General features: G+C 42.8%; 1 protein-coding gene across 2 annotated transcripts in view; it reads right to left on the bottom strand.

Moving 5' to 3' along the window:
* Positions 1–20,441, bottom strand: part of LOC311150248 (serine/threonine-protein phosphatase 2A 56 kDa regulatory subunit delta isoform-like) — a 49,661-nt gene extending 29,220 nt beyond the window's left edge. For both annotated transcript variants that reach the window (XM_084187625.1, XM_084187626.1), the window contains exons 1-3: positions 20,339–20,441; positions 18,388–18,471; positions 4,270–4,447 (exon numbers count right to left, since the gene is read on the bottom strand). In XM_084187625.1, the coding sequence (XP_084043751.1) occupies positions 4,270–4,447; positions 18,388–18,471; positions 20,339–20,365 (289 nt within the window). In that variant the 5' untranslated portion in view covers positions 20,366–20,441. The remainder of the gene's footprint in view (positions 1–4,269; positions 4,448–18,387; positions 18,472–20,338) is intronic.
* Positions 20,442–21,167: the final 726 nt, after the last annotated feature.

Here is a 21,167-nt window from a genome sequence, read left to right as displayed (position 1 = left end):
GCTTTGTCGAGTAAGGCTTAAACTATGTATTTAGATTGTAGTTAGGTATTGTAGGTAGGTATCGTGGGTTGTTGTATGTAATTATTGTATGTAATTATTGTAGGTTAGTATTGTATTCGGCGGTGCCGGGTGTAGCACGAAGCTAGCTAGCTAGCTAGCTAACTCACCACCTGGACTAGCTGGCGAGTAGCTATTAGCAACGGTATAGTTGTTTCACGCCTGAGAGTGCCTGTAATTACGCCAGCTGGCTGCCTACAATAATTACATACAATAATTGCCTACCATTCAGCTGTTTTCTAACCTCATTGTCTGAACCGTTAACGTTAGGTAGCAAGTGGCTACTGTGCTTGAAATTTAGCTAGCTTGTTGCTACCTGGATAGCTACTAGTAAACAATAGCTGGAACGACCGTGTGAACAGACGCGAACTGGCTGAGTCAATTCAGTGGCTAGCTTTGCACTTGGCTAGCTAACAGTAGCTGCTAGGGGTAAGTCATAACCTACACTTGTGTTTTTTTTTTTTTTTTTTTACATATTGATAGCCCGAGTCGCTCAAGGAATTCGGGACATGGGTGACTAGTTAACGTTAGTTTGGCTCTCTCTGTGTGTTCGTGCCGTGAAAGGAGGGGTTCTTCTTTGTCTGAAAGCAATGGCTAGCTAGTTTGCTAACTATTCTAGCTAACTAACTGGCTGAATAAGTTGACGACGGACTCGCTCAAGCTGTCGGGACTAACCCACAACGTTAGACACGGACACAAACGATCTGCTTGCGTGTTGATACACTGGTGGTTGTTGTGGCTGAGTATTGGCGCTAAACCGTGTTGTTGGAGACCGGCATGCTAGCTGGCTGTGGTGTCTTATGACGAGGTGCCCGGACGTTTTTCATGGAATAATACTGCACCTAGTTAGCTAGCTGAATAAACTAAGTTAGTCTATTCCTAGAAAACATTGAACCGCTGTAGTTTACAACAATTATAGTTTCTGAGGTGGAAGTTGGGAGAGTTATATTTGGGAGCTGTGGTGAGGGAGGCCCCGCTCTCTCCTTTCCCAGATGTTTAGTTAATTTTATTCCGATCTCCTCTGCATTATAGTAGCCATCTGCTGCAGCCTGTCAACTATGCCTCTGCCTATCCCTGTTCTCTCCTCTCCGCACAGGCTACACAAACGCCTCACACCGCGTGGCTGCTGCCTCTCTAACCTGGTGGTCCCTGCACGCACGACCCACGTGGAGTTCCAGGTCTCAGGCAGCCTCTGGAACTGCCGTTCTGCTGCCAACAAGGCAGAGTTAATCTCAGCCTATGCTACCCTCCAGTCCCTCGACTTCTTGGCGCTGACGGAAACATGGATTACCACTGAAAACACTGCTACTCCTGCTGCTCTCTCCTCGTCTGACCATGTGTTCTCGCATACCCCGAGAGCATCTGGTCAGCGGGGTGGTGGCACAGGAATCCTCATCTCTCCCAAGTGGACATTCTAAATTTTTCCCCTGACCCATCTGTCTATCTCCTCATTTGAATTCCATGCTGTCACAGTCACTAGCCCATTTAAGCTTAATATCCTTGTCATCTATCGCCCTCCAGGTCCCCTTGGAGAGTTCATCAATGAGCTTGACGCCTTGATAAGTTCCTTTCCTGAGGATGGCTCACCCCTCACAGTTCTGGGGGATTTCAACCTCCCTACGTCTACATTTGACTCATTTCTCTCTGCCTCCTTCTTTCCACTCCTCTCCTCTTTTGACCTCACCCTCTCACCGTCCCCCCCTACTCACAAGGCAGGCAATACGGTTGACCTCATCTTTACTAGATGCTGTTCTTCTACTAATCTCACTGCAACTCCCCTCCAAGTCTCCGACCACTACTTTGTATCCTTTTCTCTCTCCCTCTCCTCCAACACTACTCACTCTGCCCCTACACAGATGGTAATGCGCCGTCGCAACCTTCGCTCTCTCTCTCCCGCTACTCTCTCCTCTTCCATCCTATCATCTCTTCCCTCTGCTCAATCCTTCTCCCTCCAATCTCCTGATTCTGCCTCCTCAACCCTCCTCTCCTCCCTTTCTGCATCCTTTGACTCTCTATGTCCCCTATCCTCCCGGCCGGCTCGGTCCTCCCCTCCAGCTCCGTGGCTTGATGACTCATTGCGAGCTCACAGAACAGAGCTCCGGGCAGCTGAGCGGAAATGGAAGAAAACTAGACTCCCTGCGGACCTGGCATCTTTTCACTCCCTCCTCTCTACATTTTCTTCATCTGTTTCTGCTGCTAAGGCCACCTTCTACCACTCTAAATTCCAAGCATCCGCCTCTAACCCTAGGAAGCTCTTTGCCACATTCTCCTCCCTGCTGAATCAGGCTCTGATCAGTCCCTACACCCAAACGAGGGCACTGCGTTCATCCACCTCTGGCCTGCTGGCTCCCCTAACCCTGCGGAAGCATAGTTCCCGCTCAGCCCAGTCAAAACTGTTCGCTGCTCTGGCACCCCAATGGTGGAACAAGCTCCCTCACGACGCCAGGACAGCGGAGTCACTCACCACCTTCCGGAGACATTTGAAACCCCACCTCTTTAAGGAATACCTGGGATAGGATAAAGTAATCCTTCTACCCCCCCCCCCTTTACTCCAACCCCCCCCCCCCAATAAAAAAAAAATATATATATATATATATATATAACATTGTAAAGTGGTTATCCCACTGGCTATAAGGTGAATGCACCTATTTGTAAGTCGCTCTGGATAAGAGCGTCTGCTAAATGACGTAAATGTAAATGTAAATGTCCCACTCCTCTTTGCAGATCTTCTCCAAGTCATTAAGGTTTCGAGGCTGACGTTTGGCAACTCAAACCTTCAGCTCCCTCCACAGATTTTCTATGGGATTAAGGTCTGGAGACTGGCTAGGCCACTCCAGGACCTTAATGTGCTTCTTCTTGAGCCACTTCTTTGTTGCCTTGGCCGTGTGTTTTGGGTCATTTACATGCTGGAATACCCATCCACGACCCATTTTTAATGCCCTGGCTGAGGGAAGGAGGTTCTCACACAAGATTTGACGGTACATGGCCCCGTCCATCGTCCCTTTGATGCGGTGAAGTTGTCCTGTCCCCTTAGCAGAAAAACACCCCCAAAGCATAATGTTTCCACCTCCATGTTTGACGGTGGGGATGGTGTTCTTGGGGTCATAGGCAGCGTTCCTCCTCCTCCAAACACAGCGAGTTGAGTTGATGCCAAAGAGCTCCATTTTGGTCTCATCTGACCACAACACTTTCACCCAGTTCTCCTCTGAATCATTCAGATGTTCATTGGCAAACTTCAGACGGGCCTGTATATGTGCTTTCTTGAGCAGGGGGACCTTGCGGGCGCTGCAGGATTTCAGTCCTTCACGGCGTAGTGTGTTACCAATTGTTTTCTTGGTGACTATGGTCCCAGCTGCCTTGAGATCATTGACAAGATCCTCCCGTGTAGTTCTGGGCTGATTCCTCACCGTTCTCATGATCATTGCAACTCCACGATGTGAGATCTTGCATGGAGACCCAGGCCGAGGGAGATTGACAGTTATTTTGTGTTTCTTCCATTTGCGAATAATCGCACCAACTGTTGTCACCTTCTCACCAAGCTGCTTGGCGATGGTCTTGTAGCCCATTCCAGCCTCGTGTAGGTCTACAATCTTGTCCCTGACATCCTTGGAGAGGTCTTGGCCATGGTGGAGAGTTTGGAATCTGATTGATTGATTGATTCTGTGGACAGGTGTCTTTTATACAGGTAACAAGCTGAGATTAGGAGCACTCCCTTTAAGAGTGTGCTCCTAATCTCAGCTCGTTACCTGTATAAAAAGACACCTGGGAGCCAGAAATCTTTCTGATTGAGAGGGGGTCAAATACTTATTTAAAATGCAAATCAATTTATAACATTTTTGACATGTGTTTTTCTGGATTTTTTTGTTGTTATTGTGTCTCTCACTGTTCAAATAAACCTACCATTAAAATTATAGACTGATAATTTCTTTGTCAGTGGGCAAACGTACAAAATCAGCAGGGGATCAAAAACTTTTTTCCCTCACTGTATGTGGGTGTCTATGAATAGGACACAGTGATTGCGTCCAAATTCTCCACCCTTCTCCCCAAGCTTGCACTAGTACCCATCATGAATTTAAAAATGGTGGAAACCTCTTCCATCCAATGTTTAGAGCAAGCCAATGCTTTTAAATCTGTAAAGGGAACAGCACAACTGAGGAGAATGGCGGAAAATCAGGATGCAGCCAGAGAAGCTAGAGGGTTAGTTGGTGATACCTTTGAGGGCAGGAAGCTTCTGCAGCTCGCGGTTCTTGGCAAGGTTGAATCGTGACGAACTCTGGCGACGCTCCTTCTTGACGATCTGGGGACCGCTAGAGTACTTGATCTTGTTGAGCTGAGTGGGTGGTGGGGTGCTGTTGCTGGGACGCTTGCTGGCAGTCTGCTGCTGCGCCGCCTGTGGACAAGACACACACAAAAATCACAATGAGCTTGATGAAGTATGGTGAGGCTTGGAAAAGTTTAAACAACTGAAAATGAAATGCAAGATGGAGGTTTATGCTAATTAAATGCATAATATTGTCCTCCTGAAACCTTGAGTAAACATCACTGCCATTTCTTGGGAGTGACATTTACTATCACAGAAGCTCAATCTAGTAGATAAAAACCCATTCAATCTGGTAGTGTTTCTCACTAGCTGCTTGCCCATATTACAGTCAATGACTCCACAGAGACTGACTGGCTTTGTCTAATGATGCCATTATCCTGGAGTTCTAAAGCGAGCACACAGAGACGACTCAAACTTATTACAACTGGTCATGCTGTTGGGAATGAGAGAGTGATTAACTAGTGTCAAATAAGACTCATGGGAGGGCTTTTATTCTGTCAAACGCTACAATTCCATGTCCAAGAGGTAAACCTTTTCTCAACAGCTTTCCTCTGGGACATTACAGATTAGAGGGAATACATTATAGTCAATGATGTCCAGATTTTGTGAAATCAAATTTGTAATGCTTTCTTCATGTCCATGATTCAATGAATAGAAGTTCATCACAAACCTCAAGGGCACTGCAGGAACTCCCCTGACATAACTGTGGTCCTCCTCAAGGATTGTCTTGAACTTACAGATGTAGGATCTTAATTTGACCATTATTGTCACAATAAAATAATCCTGCAGCAACAGAACGTTTAGTCCATTCAGACTTCCGACAATGAAATGATGCTTTATCTGTGGTTAGGCTATTAGTTGGCCAAAATTAGGCTTCATAAACAGTGCAATACTGTGTCTTAGTGCAGGTTCAGTGAATTTGTGCAATTCCTGGAAATTTCTCAGCGACAACAGAGTGATCAAATTAAGATCCCTCAACTGTACATGTGTGGAATCACAGGCCAGAAGAAAGGATTCGTTTTTTTATATTTTTACATCACTATTATTTTCCCCTCTATAATGCCCAGGGCATAACATTTACTTTTTGGTCTACCAGCCACTGTGGCAGGTAGATACAAACATTTACCAGCCCAAATCTTTGTTTCCCGCTGAAATTACACAAACAAATCACACAGAAAAAAATTATGAGCATGCTTTGTAATGTTTCTAAAACAATAAATGTATTACTAGTAAGAAGTAACGTGGTATATTGTTTAATTTCATTTTTTGTGACCTGAGTCTTTTAACCAAAACATCACACTCGAGACATGTTTGAGTCTGACTAGTAGAAGCATTGTCTTCTCTTCCCTAGCAGTTGAAACTCAAACATAGAAAAACAACCTAGCTTGTGAACAAAACAATGCCAAGAAACACAAGGACAAAGTCTCACTTCAGTACTTTCGTTTAAAGTAAATTAGACCCATTTTTATGCCTCTGCGCAGCACTTCTAAAAATTAATCTTTCACTCAGCTCTTCACGTGCGCACAGCACGCAGCCAGGGAGTGTTGCACTTGGAGGTGGAATAGGCTATATAGGATTCTTGTTCAATGACTTTGTGCGATTAATTTACCAGTTATGAAACTAAATGGCAGAAATACTTTGAAAACAGCTACTGCAGCATTTATTTTACTATAAAATGTGATCATACTTGACTGTTTTTATTAACAAATGCTTGTGATATACTCACACTGTGGAGCCCTGACCACCCGCCAACGTGGCTGGTGAAATAGACATCTTACCCGACAATACCAAAATCAACCCGCATCTGGCTGGTGGCAGGTGTTAATTTTAGGCCCTGATAATGCGTCTTGGGAATTGATTTTAGGCCCTGATAATGTGTCTTGGGAATTTCTATGCTAACCTCAAATTCTCTATTTGCATATCATTGTTCTTGAATAAGCTTGTCATTGGATATGCAGGTGCTCTTGTAAATAGGTTTACTGCTCTCATGTGGTCCATGCTGACTGACTAAGGTCCAGAATCAAGTAGACAGCCACATCTTTGTACTTTATTTGGACTTGATTATGCATGAGTAACACTGGCCACCATTCAGGAGTAACATCAGCAAGTTGAAGGTAAAAGGGGTCTCAAAGTTGTGTCAAATGGCACTCCATTCGAAAGGTCTGGGTATAAATAAAAAAAGTTAAAGTACTGTAAAAAGGTGCAGGTAACGTTACTCAAGCAACTGCAATACTCTCATTGAAGTAAAGTAACAGGATCTGTACGATTGATTAGCTTCTGAAACGGCTTCCCCCTTCTTACGAGACCATGGGAACGGATCAATCCAGAAGTGAATAATAACACCACCCTCGAAGGGGAGTTCTTCATATTCATCCTCAGACAGTGTAAAATACCTATCCAACTGAGCAATACCTGTTATATATTGGCCTGCAAAGATCATAAAGTATGGCAATTAAGCCTGATTTATCATTTTCAATTACAACTGTGTTTCATTTAGGCCTACATCTATTGATTTTATCTTGCCATCATTGATTTATCGCTATCATGACCAGATAGATATGTAGAGAGAAATTCTAAATAGCAAATACAACGATAATGGTATAAGCACTGGGTCTGTCTTCCAATACTCCAACATGGCATCCTTTCCTCAGCTCCTTACTCGCATTACCTTTTGACAGGTGGAGCTACTGGATACGTTTTCACTATGGCATTCACCTATCAATATCAATGATCCATACGGAAAGGAAATGGAAAAAGGTTGCTTTCTAAACTGTAGTCCCAGCCTTTATCATTGCATACAGTATATGTTTGAGAATGCAAAGTCTGGATGCAGTGCATGGGCATGTTTTTGAAAATCTGGGTAGTGATGGTGTTTGTTATGGACTATACCAATCAGACACAGGTTGGCACTTGCCCAAGGCATGGGAGAAATGGCCTGAATAGGCGGGTTTGCATGACTGAGCCGGTCTCAAAATAGACCCAATCAATAGCCTTTCACACCAGGCAACGTCAAACCCTAAGCGCCCTGTGTTTCCTGTCATCAATACCGCTCTCTGGACTGAGGGATGTTTTGAGAGCGCAAACGCTATCGTTTGTTAAGGTACGCACGCTAATGCTTATGCGAGAGGTTAACAAACCACAGCGACTAATGGAGGGTATCGTGTCTAGCCAATGTTAATGAGGTGTAGAGTTGCAGGACATGGTGATACAACACATAGAGTCCTTGCTTATACTATACATCCGTGTTTTTCAACCTTTTCCTGCGGACCCAAGTTTGTGCTCACATTTTTCTTCTAACCGAGCACTAACACATGACAACTTATCAACTAATCACTAAGCCCTGGATTAGTTGAATCAGGCAGTTGATTAGTTCAATCAGGTGTGGGTCGTTCCATATGATTGCAATCACTTTCTGACTGCACCCCTTTTTATTGGAACAAAACCTTTCATACATGTTTGCCCATGGGAAGTGGTCAGAAAGTGACTGAGGAACTCAATGACATAACATTCAGGAGATAAGAAGTGCTCAAAGTTGGTTCATTTTGCATACCCCACCCCACCATGAGACACCCATGTCTTCATCACTGAAAAAGATAAAACGGTTGAGTTTGATATAATTTGAAAGCTTACAAAACAGGTTTATCAAACTATTCTATGATTTCTTGAAAACATTCTTTAAATTAAACAATGCCATTTTTTAAGCTTTAACATCAACTATCTAAAAACACGTCCACATTTTCACAAATGTTGTAGCTTAGACCCTATTTTACATAATCTGTAGTGTTTGTGTTGTGCCCGTCATCGGTTGAGTCACAGCGTACTCTTGAATACAGGGTGGGTGTCATTTCAATCATACAAATAGAATTCAATGAACCTATCCCTTCAGGCCCATGCAACTTAACTAGTACACCATTGACATTTAAATGGGATCTTTAACTTCCAAATACTGCCAAATGTCAACTTGAATGGGAATGTATATTCTATTATCTATATTTCTATGATTTTAATAGGTTTCCTACGGAAGATTGACAATTTAATTTATAGAAATGTACAGTTTATTCGGAAAGTATTCAGACCTTTTGACACTTTGTTACGTTACAGCCTTATTCTAAAATGGATTAAAAACTTTTTTTCCTCATCAATCTACACACAATACCCCATAATGACAAAGCAAAAACAGGTTTTTAGAAATGTTTGCACATTTACTAAAAATAAAACACTGAAATATCACATTTACATAAGTATTCAGACCCTTTACTCAGTATTTTGTTGAAGCACCTTTGAAAGCGATTACAGCCTCGAGTCTTCTTGGGTATGACGCTACAAGCTTGGCACACCTGCGTTTGGGGAGTTTCTCCCATTCTTCTCTGCAGATCCTCTAAAGCTTTGTCAGGTTCTTTGGGGAGCATCGCTGCACAGCTATTTTCAGGTCTCTCCAGAGATGTACGATTGGGTTCAAGTCCAGGCTCTGGCTGGGCCACTCAAGGACATACAGAGACTTGTCCCGAAGCCACTCCTGCGTTGTTTTGGCTGTGTGCTTAGGGCCGTTGTCCTGTTGGAAGGTGAATCTTCGCCCCCGTCTGAGGTCCTGAGCGTTCTGGAGCAGGTTTTCGTCAAGGATCTTTCTGTACTTTGCGCCATTCATATTTCCCTCGATCCTGACTAGTCTCCCAGTCCCTGACTCTGAAAAACATCCCCACAGCATGATGCTGCCACCACCATGCTTCACCGTAACAATGGTGCCAGGTTTCTTCCAGACGTGAAGCTTGGCATTCAGGCCAAAGAGTTCAATCTTGGTTTCATCAGACCAGAGAATCTTGTTTCTCATGTTCAAAGTCCTTTAGGTGCCCTTTGGCAAACTCAAAGCGGGCTGTCATGTGCCTTTTACTGAGGAGTGGCTTCCGTCTGGCCACTACCATAAAGGCCTGATTGGTGGAGTGCTGCAGAGGTGGTTGTCCTTCTGGAAGGTCCTCCCATCTCCACAGAGGGACTCTGGAGCTCTGTCAGAGTGACCATTGGGTTCTTGTTCACCTCCCTGGCCAAGGCCCTTCTCCCCCGAGAGTCTTGGTGGCTCTAAACTTCTTCCATTTAAGAATGATGGAGGCCACTGTGTTCTTGGGGACTTTCAATTCTGCAGACATTTTTTGGTACCCTTCCCCAGATCTGTGCCTCGACACAATCCTCTCGGAGTTCTTCAGACAATTCCGTTGACCTCATGGCTTGGTTTTTGCTCTGACATGAACTGCCAACTGTGGGACCTTATATAGACAGGTGTGTGCCTTTCCAAATCATGTCCAATCAATTGAATTAACCACAGGTGGTCTCCAATCAATTTGTAGAAACATCTCAAGGATGATCAATGGAAACAGGATGCAACTGAGCTCAATTTCAAGTCTCCAAGCAAAGGGTCTGAATACTTATGTAATAAGGTATTTCAGTTTTTTCTTTGTTATAAATTTGCTAAAATTTCTAAAAACCTGTTTTGGCTTTGTTATTATGGGGTATTGTGTGTAGATTGATGAGGATTTGTATTTATTTAACCCATTTTAGAATAAGGCTGTAACGTAACAAAATGTGGAAAAGTCAAGGGGTCTGAATACTTTCCGAATGCACGTATATTCCCACTCAAGTCAACATTCTCTGATGTGTGGACCTCCAACCATCTTTGTGGTACCATTTGAAAGTTGGAATTTCAAATGTATTCACATTTTAGTACATTTATCAGCCAAAACATGAGACCCACCCTGTATTCAAGAGTATGCTGTCTCAACCGATGGCAAGCACAACACAAACAAACACCTCAGATGTAAAATGGGGTCTAAGATACAACATATGAACATGAAAAAAAAACAGAGTTTACGCGTGTTAAGATAAAGGCAATTAACTTAAAAATAAATGTTTTAATAAATTATCAAATAGTTTGACAACGCTGTTTGTAAGCGTTTAAATTATATCAAACTCAACCGTTTTATATTTTTCAGTAATGATGACATGGACATCTCATGCAGTGTTTCATTTAGCCGGTAATAGCCGGCTTTTGGCCATAATAAAATTGGTACTGGCCAATCGTCTGGGAGAAGAAAAAAATATCCCATTGCAAAACACACTGAACAAAAATATAAACACAACATGTAAAGTGCTGCTCCAATGTTTAATGAGCTGAAATAAAAGATCCCAGAAATGTTCCATATGCACAAAAAGTTTAATTCTCTCAAATTTTGTGCACAAATTTGTTTACATCCCTGTTAGTGAGCATTTCTCCTTTGCCAAGATAATCCATCCACCTGACAGGTGTGGCATCTCAAGAAGCTGATTAAACAGCATGATCATTACACAGGTGCACCTTGTGCTGGGGACAAAAGGCCACTAAAATGTGCAGTTTTGTCATGCAACACAATGCCACAGATGTTGAAGTTGAGGGAGCATGCAAGTGGCATGCTGACTGCACCAGCGCTGTTTCCAGAAAATGTAATGTTACATTTCTCTACAATAAGCCGCCTCCAACGTCATTTTAGAGAATCTGTAATAGAGCCCTTTTGTGGGGAAAAACTCATTCTGATTGGCTGGGCCTGGCTCCCAAGTGGGTGGGCCTATACCCTCCCAGGCCCACCAGGCCAAACCATGGCTGCGCCCCTGCACAGTCATGTGAAATCCATAGATTAGGGCCAAATTAATTTATTTCAATTGACTGATTTCCTTATATGAACTGTAACTCAGTAAAATCTTTCAAATTGTTGCATGATGCGTTTATATTTTTGTTCAGTATAATGCTTTTTAGTCTATTCATTGATGGAAATACCAGTTGATGTAAATACATTTGACCGGCCATGCTTTTCGGTCCATGGGTAATTTGCATAATTTAGTGGAATTAAATTGGAGCGTGTGCATATTCGTTATGCAGCTTATTTATCACACGTGCACATTATACAGATACAGAGCATTTGAGGGGAAAATCTGTCAGACAGAGCTTTTCTAAGCCCAATCATTGCACAACAATTCTAAATGCAATCGTGTGTTAAAAATAGTTTTTGGGCCACAATTAAAAAGAGCTACTATTTTTATTTCTCAACTGGTAATTGAAGTGCGCTTCCCATTCACCATTCAAATGCATAGGCAACGGAAGACAGGCATCATCAGCGCGTTACACACCACTTTGCAATGAGCTGGAGGCAGTATGCATTTTGAAAACATATAGGCCTAGCTACTTCATTGTTTGAAACCTGAAAGTTTCTACATATTAGTAGATTGATATAGGCGGCGTGTCCATAAGGTTAGGGGTAGCTAAGCTAATTAGCCTACTACTGTCGATACATAAATTAAATCATTCAAAATAGGCTACCAAAGCATGATTTGGCCACAGAGGATCATTAGCTTCCCCTTGCCTTAACCCCCCAAGATCGATGTCCGCACCCCCACGGAAATCTAATTAGCATTACAAAAATCCCCATAAAAATCTGTCAATTTAAGCTAAAGATATGTTTTTTTGCATTGGATGCGTCTCAATCCACCACATGCGCCTATGAAACACTTCCGCATCTGCGGTGAAAGGTGACAGAGCTAGAGCAGTGTTTGTCAGATCATGAGACATCCCAAAAATCGGTCTTCTCACAAAGGATTTTGTAGCGTCCGAGCGGTATAGCCTACAAATTATTATGACCCCTCTATGGAAAGACGAGACTCTCACGAACACGATGGTGTTCTCCGTTTTTCCCACAAGCGTCTTGTGACTCGTCTGAAGTCGGTACAGCCGATCTGCCAACTTCTGTCTGTAGCATCTGAACAGTTTGGGCTACACACTAATATGACCCCTCTGTGTACATTTACATTTTAGTCATTTAGCAGACGCTCTTATCCAGAGCGACTTACAGTTAGTGAGTGCATACATTTTCATACTGGCCCCCCGTGGGAAACGAACCCACAACCCTGGCGTTGCAAGCGCCATGCTCTACCAACTGAGCTACACGGGGCCCCCGTGTAAAGGTGAGACTCTCACGAACACTCATCTGAAGGTCCCCCAGTACCAGTTGAAAGAATTAATGGAAGTATATATGTGAGCCGTTTCACAGGAGAGGCATTTGAACATTTTATTTATTTATCAAAATGCGTTTTTTGGCAGAAATGCCTTCTGGAACATGTGAACTTTCATGTGCCTTAATAACAAACTTGTATGCCATCTGTAATTACGAATACAATTGTTAAAATTACGAGCCTAGTTGGTTTAGCCACGGAAAATACAGGAACCTTCCCGCTAGCCATGATTGGCTGAGATAATGGATGGGTTGGACATGCTGACAGATTAATTTAAGATAGGTCTGCATTGTAGCATGCTTCTGTCTATAACGTGAGCTGCTCAGTATGTGTGGATAATCCTGTCTATCGCGGCTTTTAAAAATAGATATCATGAAGAACTGAAAAACTATGAAAAATACGAGGTTGGATGACAGTTCAAAGTGATTTTTCCCAGTTGGAGCTAGTTTCTTTTCAGAGTTCCCAGTTGTTTTGAACACGGCATTAGAGTTGGGATTATGGTTCATTGTTAGTTAGCTACATGTTTAAACAAAAGACTCCACTATGCAAGTAAATATTTCACTGTACCGTTTACACCTTCTGTATCCTGTGCATGTGACAAATAAACTTAGATTTTATTTGATATAGTGTGTTTACCAGAGACAGTAATGTGAAGAACAACATGACCTGCACCAAAGTCAGATTAGGATATAGGCCAAGGACTATATAAAGTGTATTTTTACTACTACTTTCACCACTTTTAGTCTTGAAATCTTTGGTTGTTTACTACACTGTGAATCCTCAAAGAGATGGGTGGGGCTTTAGAGGGTGTGAACAACGCTGAATGGGTAGAGCATGAACCTGCAGGAGCGGGTCACTGCTTTGATGTTTGCAGAGAACGCCCCTGTTTGTCCAGGGTCACGCCAAGGTTATTTTCACTCTGGCAGGGCGACACTGTGGAGTTGTCAACCGTGATGGAGAGGTCTTTGAGCGGGCAGGCCTTCCCCGGGAGGAAGAGCAGTTCCATCTTGTCGAGGTTGAGCTTGAGGTGGTGGGCCTACATCCAAGTTGAGATATCTGCCAGGCACGCAGAGATGCGTGTCGCCACCTGGGTGTCAGAAGAAGGGAAGGAGAAAAGTAGTTGAGTGTCTTCCGCATAGCAATGATAGGAGAGACCATGTGAGGAAATGACGAGCCGAGTGACTTGGTGTATAGAGAGAAGAGGGGCTAGAAGCGAGCCCTGGAGGACACCTGCAGTGAGAGTACTTGGAGCAGACATAGATCCTCTCCACGTCACCTGGTAGGAGCGGCCTGCCAGGTAGGATGCAATCCAAGAGTGTGCAGAGCCTGAGACGCCCAGCCCTGAGAGGGTGGAGAGGAGGATCTGATGGTTCACGGAGTCGAAGGCAGCTGATAGATCTAGGAGGATGAGAACAGAGGAGAGAGAGTCAGCTTTGGCAGTGCGGAGAGTCTCCGTGACATACAGAAGAGCAATCTTGGTTGAGTGACCCGTCTTGAAGCCTGACTGGTTAGGGTCATGAAGTTCGTTCTGAGAGAGATAATGAGAAAGTTGATCAAAGACAGCACGCTCAAGTGTTTTGGAAAGAAAAGAAAAACAGGTCTATAGTTTTTGAAGTCAGATGAGTCGAATGTTGGTTTCTTGAGGAGGGAAGCAACTCTGGCCATTTTGAAGTCAGAGGGGATGCAGCTGAGGGAAGTGAGGAATGGGAGAAGGTCTCCAGAGATGATCTGGAGAAGGGAGGAGGGGATGGGGTCGAGCAGGCAGGTTGTCGTGCGGCCAGACCTCACTAGTCGCAGGATGTCATCTGGAGAGAGAGGGGAGAAAGATATTTTGCATCTTCAAAGTGGTAGGCATGTTGTGTAAATCAAATGATACAAACCCCCAAAAAATCCATTTTAATTCCAGGTTGTAAGGCAACAAAATAGGAAAAATGCCAAGGTGGGTGAATACTTTCGCAAGCCACTGTATAAGCGCGAATGTTCCATTAGCAGGAAATAATCATTCTCAAAAGTGACCGCAAATGCGATTATGCATGTAATGCTTTTATTATAAAAAGGTGCATTTTTATGGTGAAAATTATGTTCCCCAAACTTGAAACTCACGCGCTGCGTATGAATGCCAGTTAGGCTCTACACCTGTTGTAAAGCGGATTAATGTGCTTCATTTTAAGAAGTTATTTGGCAACTTTAGTTGTGATACAAACCTCTCAATTAAATCGCAGGAAAACATAGTTTGGAAAGCAAATGGCTATTGTTGTAAAGAGAAGACAATGAAAATACTAAGCTGTCTTTTAGTTATCAAAATTCTCAACTTAAATTGGGCCTATAACCTATCTTACTGGCACCAGCGGAGAGTATCGGCCATATCCCCGGTGAGTGCGCACTGTGCATATTCACTCTTTATCATTGTTGGGTCAGTGTCACTTAAAAGTTTGTTTTTGGACAATAATCTCTTCCTCCAGTTTAGATGGACGTCATATTCTATTTGTGTCTCCCCTACTCGTAGGCCTATTATATGGACAGCATTGTTTTTATTGATCTGTTGTCAGTGTCAGCAAAGTAGGCTACCCTGTAATTTGTCTTATTAAAAAAGATTATGCTAATGTCTCCAGTCAAATAGTGTAATAGAATTGCATGAAATATGTTTTTCCTGTGCAAAGAAAGAAGAAACGTATCGGATATAGCCAACAGCCCAGGCCTCTTCGCTATACGCGCTCAGCCATGAACAGTCTTTTTGGCGATTTAGTTATATTATTAGCCTAAATGATGACTATCCAATCTACTCATCACATTAGGAATAGTAGGCTAACTTAAATAAGTCTGCAAATCCGATGATGCATGGAATGTTTTATTATAAAGGTACATTTTTATGGTGAATATTTGCTTCCCCAAACTTGAAACTCACGCGTCGCCTACGCATAGGTTAGTGATTATGCTGTTCGTTACTCGTCTTGTTGGCTGAGGAAAATGTAATGTGGACAGTTATTCTAACATCTTCAAAGTGCATGGTAAGGACACACGTCATTGCATTCTCAATTTGCATGTTCTGTTAAGATTAATTACAATAATCTAAATGTGATTTCTGTCATTCTGAGCGGCGTGGGTGGACGGCCTAATCAGGTTACGCACCCAATGCATATGGGTCCGGTACATTTTTCAAATGTCCGGTAAATTAAAATGCTGCCAGTCAAATGTCCTGTGCCACATTTTCATAACGGAAACCCTGATCTCATGGTAGGGTGCGGTATGCAAAATGGGTCAAATTTGAGCACCTCTATGTCCTGAATGTTTTGTCATTCAGGTCACTTTCTGACCAGTTCTACCATGGGCAAACATGTACAGAAGTTTTAATTCAGATCAAAAGAGGTGCGGTCAGAAAGTGATTGAAATTATATGGTGTGTTAGTGCTGCACTGAGAAAGAATGATTTTTAAAAACACTGCAAGATCAAAGGAATATACAGTGCCTTCAGAAATTATTCAGACCCCTTGACTTTTCCCACATTTTGTTATGTTACAGCCTTATTCTAAAATGGATTAAATAAATAAAAATCCTCAGCAATCTACACACAATACCCCATAATGACAAAGCAAAAACAGTTTAAAAAATGTTAGCAAATGTATTAAAAATAAAAACAGAAATACCTTATTTACATTAGTATTCAGACCCTTTGCTATGAGACTTGAAATTGAGCTCAGGTGCATCCTGTTTAAATTGATCATCCTTGAGAGGCTTCTTCAACTAGATTTGAGTACACCTGTGGTAAATTCAATTGATTGGACATGATTTGGAAAGGCACACACCTGTCTATATAACAAGCAATGAGGTCGAAGAAAAGCTCAGAGACAGGATTGTGTCGAGTCACAGATCTGGGGAAGGGTACCAAAAAATGTCTGCAGCATTGAAGGTCCCCAAGAACACAGTGGCCTCTTCCTAGAGCTGGCCGCCCAGCCCAACTGAACAATCGGTGGAGAAGGGCCTTGGTCAGGGAGGTGACCAAGAACCCGATGGTCACTCTGACAGAGCTCCAGAGTTCCTCTGTGGAGATGGGAGAAATGTCAAGAAGGACAACCATCTCTGCAGCACTCCACCAATCAGGCCTTTATGGTAGAGTGGCCAGACGGAAGCCATTCCTCAGTAAAAGGCACACGACAGCCCGCTTGGAGTTTGCCAAAAGGTACATAAAGACTCTCAGACCATGAGAAACAAGATTATCTGGTCTGATGAAACCAAGATTGAACTCTTTGGCCTGAATGCCAAGCGTCACATCTGGTGGAAACCTGGCACCATCCCTACGGTGAAGCATGGTGGTGGCAGCAGCATCATGTTGTGGGGATGTTTTTCAGCGGCAGGGACTGGGAGACTAGTCAGGATCGAGGGAAAGATGAACAGAGCAAAGTACAGAGAGATCCTTGATGAAAACCTGCTCCAGAGCGCTCAGGACCTCAGACTGGGGCGAAGGTTCACCTTCCAACAGGACAACAACCATAAGCACACAGCCAAGACAACGCAGGAGTGGCTTCGGGACAAGTCTCTGAATGTCCTTGAGTGGCCCAGCCAGAGCCCGGACTTGAACTCGATCGAACATCTCTGGAGAGAACTGAGAATAGCTGTGCAGCAAAGCTCCCCATCCAACCTGACAGAGCTTGAGGGGATCTGCAGAGAAGAATGGGAGAAACTCCCCAAATACAGGTGTGCCAAGCTTGTAGCGTCATACCCAAGAAGACTGGAGGCCGTAATCGCTGCCAAAGGTGCTTCAACAAAGTACTCAGTCAAGGGTCTGAATACTTATGTAAATGTGATATTTCCGGTATTATTTGCAAACATTTCTAAAAACCTGTTTTTGCTTTGTCATTATGGGTATTGAGTGTAGATTGATGAAGGTAAAAAAAAAATGTAATCAATTTTAGAAAAAGGCTGTAATGTAACAAAATGTGGAAAAAGTAAAGGGGTCTGAATACTTTCCGAAGCCACTGTATCTAGTTGAAACTATAACAGCTACATTTGTTTCTGTTGGGAGCCAGGTGGCCATAAGGTATGTGCCTACATTTTTATCTAGGAGTTATCTGTGAGCACTATATCCTAGAAACCTGCTGTCACAACAGCAATCGGTTGCACACTGAGTGCAAGGCCATTTGAAACACTTATCAGAGGCAAACCGGTCAGTGTTTCTCATCTACAAAGATTAATGATCTTATTGATATGGCTATACCAAATCAGATATAAACAGTCAGATCAATTATATTCTGAGATACCTGAACTTGCACGGCCTCTTCTGCACAGTTTTTCCATCTCAGAACGTGTTGGCTAACCACAACAAAATAAGATTTATTTAGATTTGTCAAAAAACACTATTTTAAATATGCAGTTCTAATTCTACTTTGATAGAAGGACACTTTATTTGGCCGTAAACGAGGGAGAAGTTACTGCCTCTATGGCGGTCTATGCAAAGAGCTCAGCTGCATACAGCGATGTCTGTACACAGAGGACAGTCGCTCCCTTCCTGATAAAAGAGCTGGAGTCTGGATCCAACAGAAGCACCATAATAAAATGGTCCCCCTTAACAATAATCCCAAGGAACTCAACTGTGAACTCAACTAGCAGCTATATATGGCAGAACAGACATCGGCCATGTGCCATTATGCAAAGGCCTAACATTATGTTTAGCTCCTCTCCGTTATGTTGGCCTAACCAAGACCAAGGAAAAATATTGACACTGATGCAATATTATCTATGTAGCATTGAAGACAAGAAACAAGATTAAGAAACAGGAAATAGCGTGTCAAATAAAATTACCTTGGGTGCATGCATAGGCCCCTGATGCAATAGACCGTTTATAATACCTCAAAATAAACCCTAATTATAAGTTGACAGATAAACAAATCTTTGATAAATTCATCTTAACAAATAAACTGCAGGCTACAAATGAAAAAATTAATACTGTCAAAGAACCATTTGGATGTTAATCAAATAATATCTTACCTCATCTGCATTTTCAGTTCCTGTGTCTTTCCCACTAGTGGCATTACTGTTTTTTGCGCTGCTTTTGGCAGATTTGGTTGGTTCCTGTGAATGACAACAAGCCATAGTTATCTTACTGTATTTACAAAGAAGAAGACAATTGATGTGGGACCATACACAACTCACATCCTCTGTTCTATGGAGTTATTGTACACAGCACAGAGATTTAATTTCCGTGGTTAAACAGGCCCCGTTGGTAGGGTGGCTACAATTACCGTAATTGCGCTACCTTAAAACAAAACTGTTAGAATGCATTCTTGTGGCCATGACTGTCGCATATGTAAGACAGACTGTAAGGAACTAGACTTGAATGCCCCCTTAGTGGAAAAACACAGCAATTACAGTCTGGTCAGGCAACGATTAAGCACAAGCCGATATTAAAACATTGTAGCAAGCTATTTGACATATTGTGACAAGAGTCTGACAACACATTCATCACTAAAAATAAACATTATTTTACGACAGAAACAGATTTGAGAATATAAATAATTTAAAAGTTAAAACGAATTGTTGCTGTATTGGCTAGTATATCGGTAGCTCTCGAGAATCCAAGTGGGGTATACCCAGTTTACAGCCGGCCCTCCTTGGGTTGTCAGCTGATGGTAGGCTACTGATCACAGCTGGCTCCCTCATGAATAGCTACATATTGTATGCCAGATATGTGATAACTATGTTTGCATTACTGGTCGTTACAGGTTAGTTTATACACAAAGCTGCCATAGATGTTTCAATGTACATGCTCTTGGCGATAGTCTTCGTTCTCGATTCGGGAAAAAGGTATCTTATAAAATGTCCGTGTCCAGTTGCAGGTGGTTCTACAAAAACCAGACAAACCTCAAAGGTATTAAATCCATGTTTTGTATCGAGTGAGTAATGCCTCTTGTAGATCTTTGTTTTGGTCACACTGTGTGATGCACTGTTATCTACATGTGGCCGCTTCTCATAGAAAGACTAGTTCCTGCAAAGATGCTGGAAAATCCTAAATGTGCGGTAGCTAAATTGCAAGGAACCTCCTCGCGCCGTACAAAACATGGATTTCATATCTTTGAGTTGTGTCTGGTTTTTGTAGAACCACCTGCAACTGGACACAGACATTTATAACATACATTTCCCCCCGAATCGAGAACCAATACAGTATCGCCAAGAGCAGGTTAGTTGAAACATCTATTGCGGCGTTTTCTATAAACTAACCTAACATAGTTATCACATATCTGTTTTACAATCTGTGAACTACAATCCCAACACTTTGTCTAAATTTAAATTACACCTCACTTCCGATACGGTTAGGGAAACCTTTGGAATTTAACATTCATATAAGCGAGAACGAATCTTTAAAATACAAAAGATACATATATTGTGTGGAGTTTAGCAAAGTTGCAGCTGTTTTTTTTCACACCGCCTCAGCTATGACATCCTCTCACCTTGCGCTCACAATTCCATTGGGACATTCCACATTTCCTGTGCTTCTCAAAATACAGTTGGGTGCAACTTTTCTAAACTGTGTCTCATTTGTATTTTAACTGTATCGCGCATTTGCGTTTAGACAGAGCATATGGGCAGCATCGGCAAAATCCCCTCAGGCGGCAGACAGCTTCGTGAAGACGGTATAACGTTAACGTTTAATAACATTTACCGTATATTTAAATGGGCTAGTCTATCGTTATCAAATCCATTAAATCAATTTTCTAAGAATGTAATATACAGGGTAATGTAAACAATGATAAGATCACATATTTATGTTGTTGGCTGCTGTGCCTTTGCATAGTCTGGAAATGCATCTGCTCTGCTAGGCCTTACGATAATAATACAACATTGGCGTATTAGAATACAATCACGAGATACGGTCTGCTTCCTCTGAATATTTGCCAACAATATTTGGATTGTTACCATTATGTTGCGATCAGTACGTTACCTTTTCCTTTTTAGTTTTATTCGGCATTTTGTGGCTGTTAGTGTTTTTCACGGTGACTCCGTGACAGATTTCCCCCGGACTCGATCGCTGCCACTCGGTTACCTTCAGCTCCCTGCGCCCTTCTAGGCCAACAAAAAGATCATTGGCCAGCCACACGTTATACTGCCTAGTGACGGGCCACTGTAATTATTTCATTGGGTGGTTACAGGATGGGCGGATTGCACGCCTCGTCTACGGTGGAGGTGCTGAAATGATGCACTTTTCCCCTAGCAACAATTCATGAATGAATCTCTTCTTCTTCAGTATTATGGCAGACCGCAAACAAAAGTAAGAGGTGCATGCCGCCACCTGCTGTACAATCCATTATACTTGGTGATACAAAAAAGGGAAAATTGAATTAATGCCTAGTACCACACGTTATGTAGCACTATATTGGATAATTCCAATATGTTATCCTTCCACTCGGCAGGATACATTTCGAGTAAGAATTTCAGATCAGTCCCGTGTACCTGTGTAGTGCTGCGGCTGACCCCCTTAAATAGCTGCCGCCGCACTACTCCCACCTCGTCTCGGCTCATTTCAGAGAGGATTCGTTTGGTAAGAGCTCTTGTTAGGGTGTATAAGCGCAGAAGTATACTCGCTAGGGTGTATAAGCGCAGAAGTATACCCGCAGCTATTAAATAGCTTGGAGCAGCTAGCTAGCAAGCCTCTCCACCTGGGTGCTCTGCTGTCCCCCCACTCGGTTTGGCTTGTGCAATCTCGTTTTAGCCTTCGGGCTCGGGGACCGCGCCTAACCCCGCAAGATCAGGAGTCTGTGTACGTTTAGCGC

Source organism: Coregonus lavaretus (assembly GCF_964263955.1).
Source record: "Coregonus lavaretus genome assembly, chromosome: 1".
Classification (NCBI taxonomy): domain Eukaryota; kingdom Metazoa; phylum Chordata; class Actinopteri; order Salmoniformes; family Salmonidae; genus Coregonus; species Coregonus lavaretus.
The sequence above is the reverse complement of the archived record's forward strand: the minus strand, read 5'-3'. Positions and strand labels throughout refer to the sequence as shown.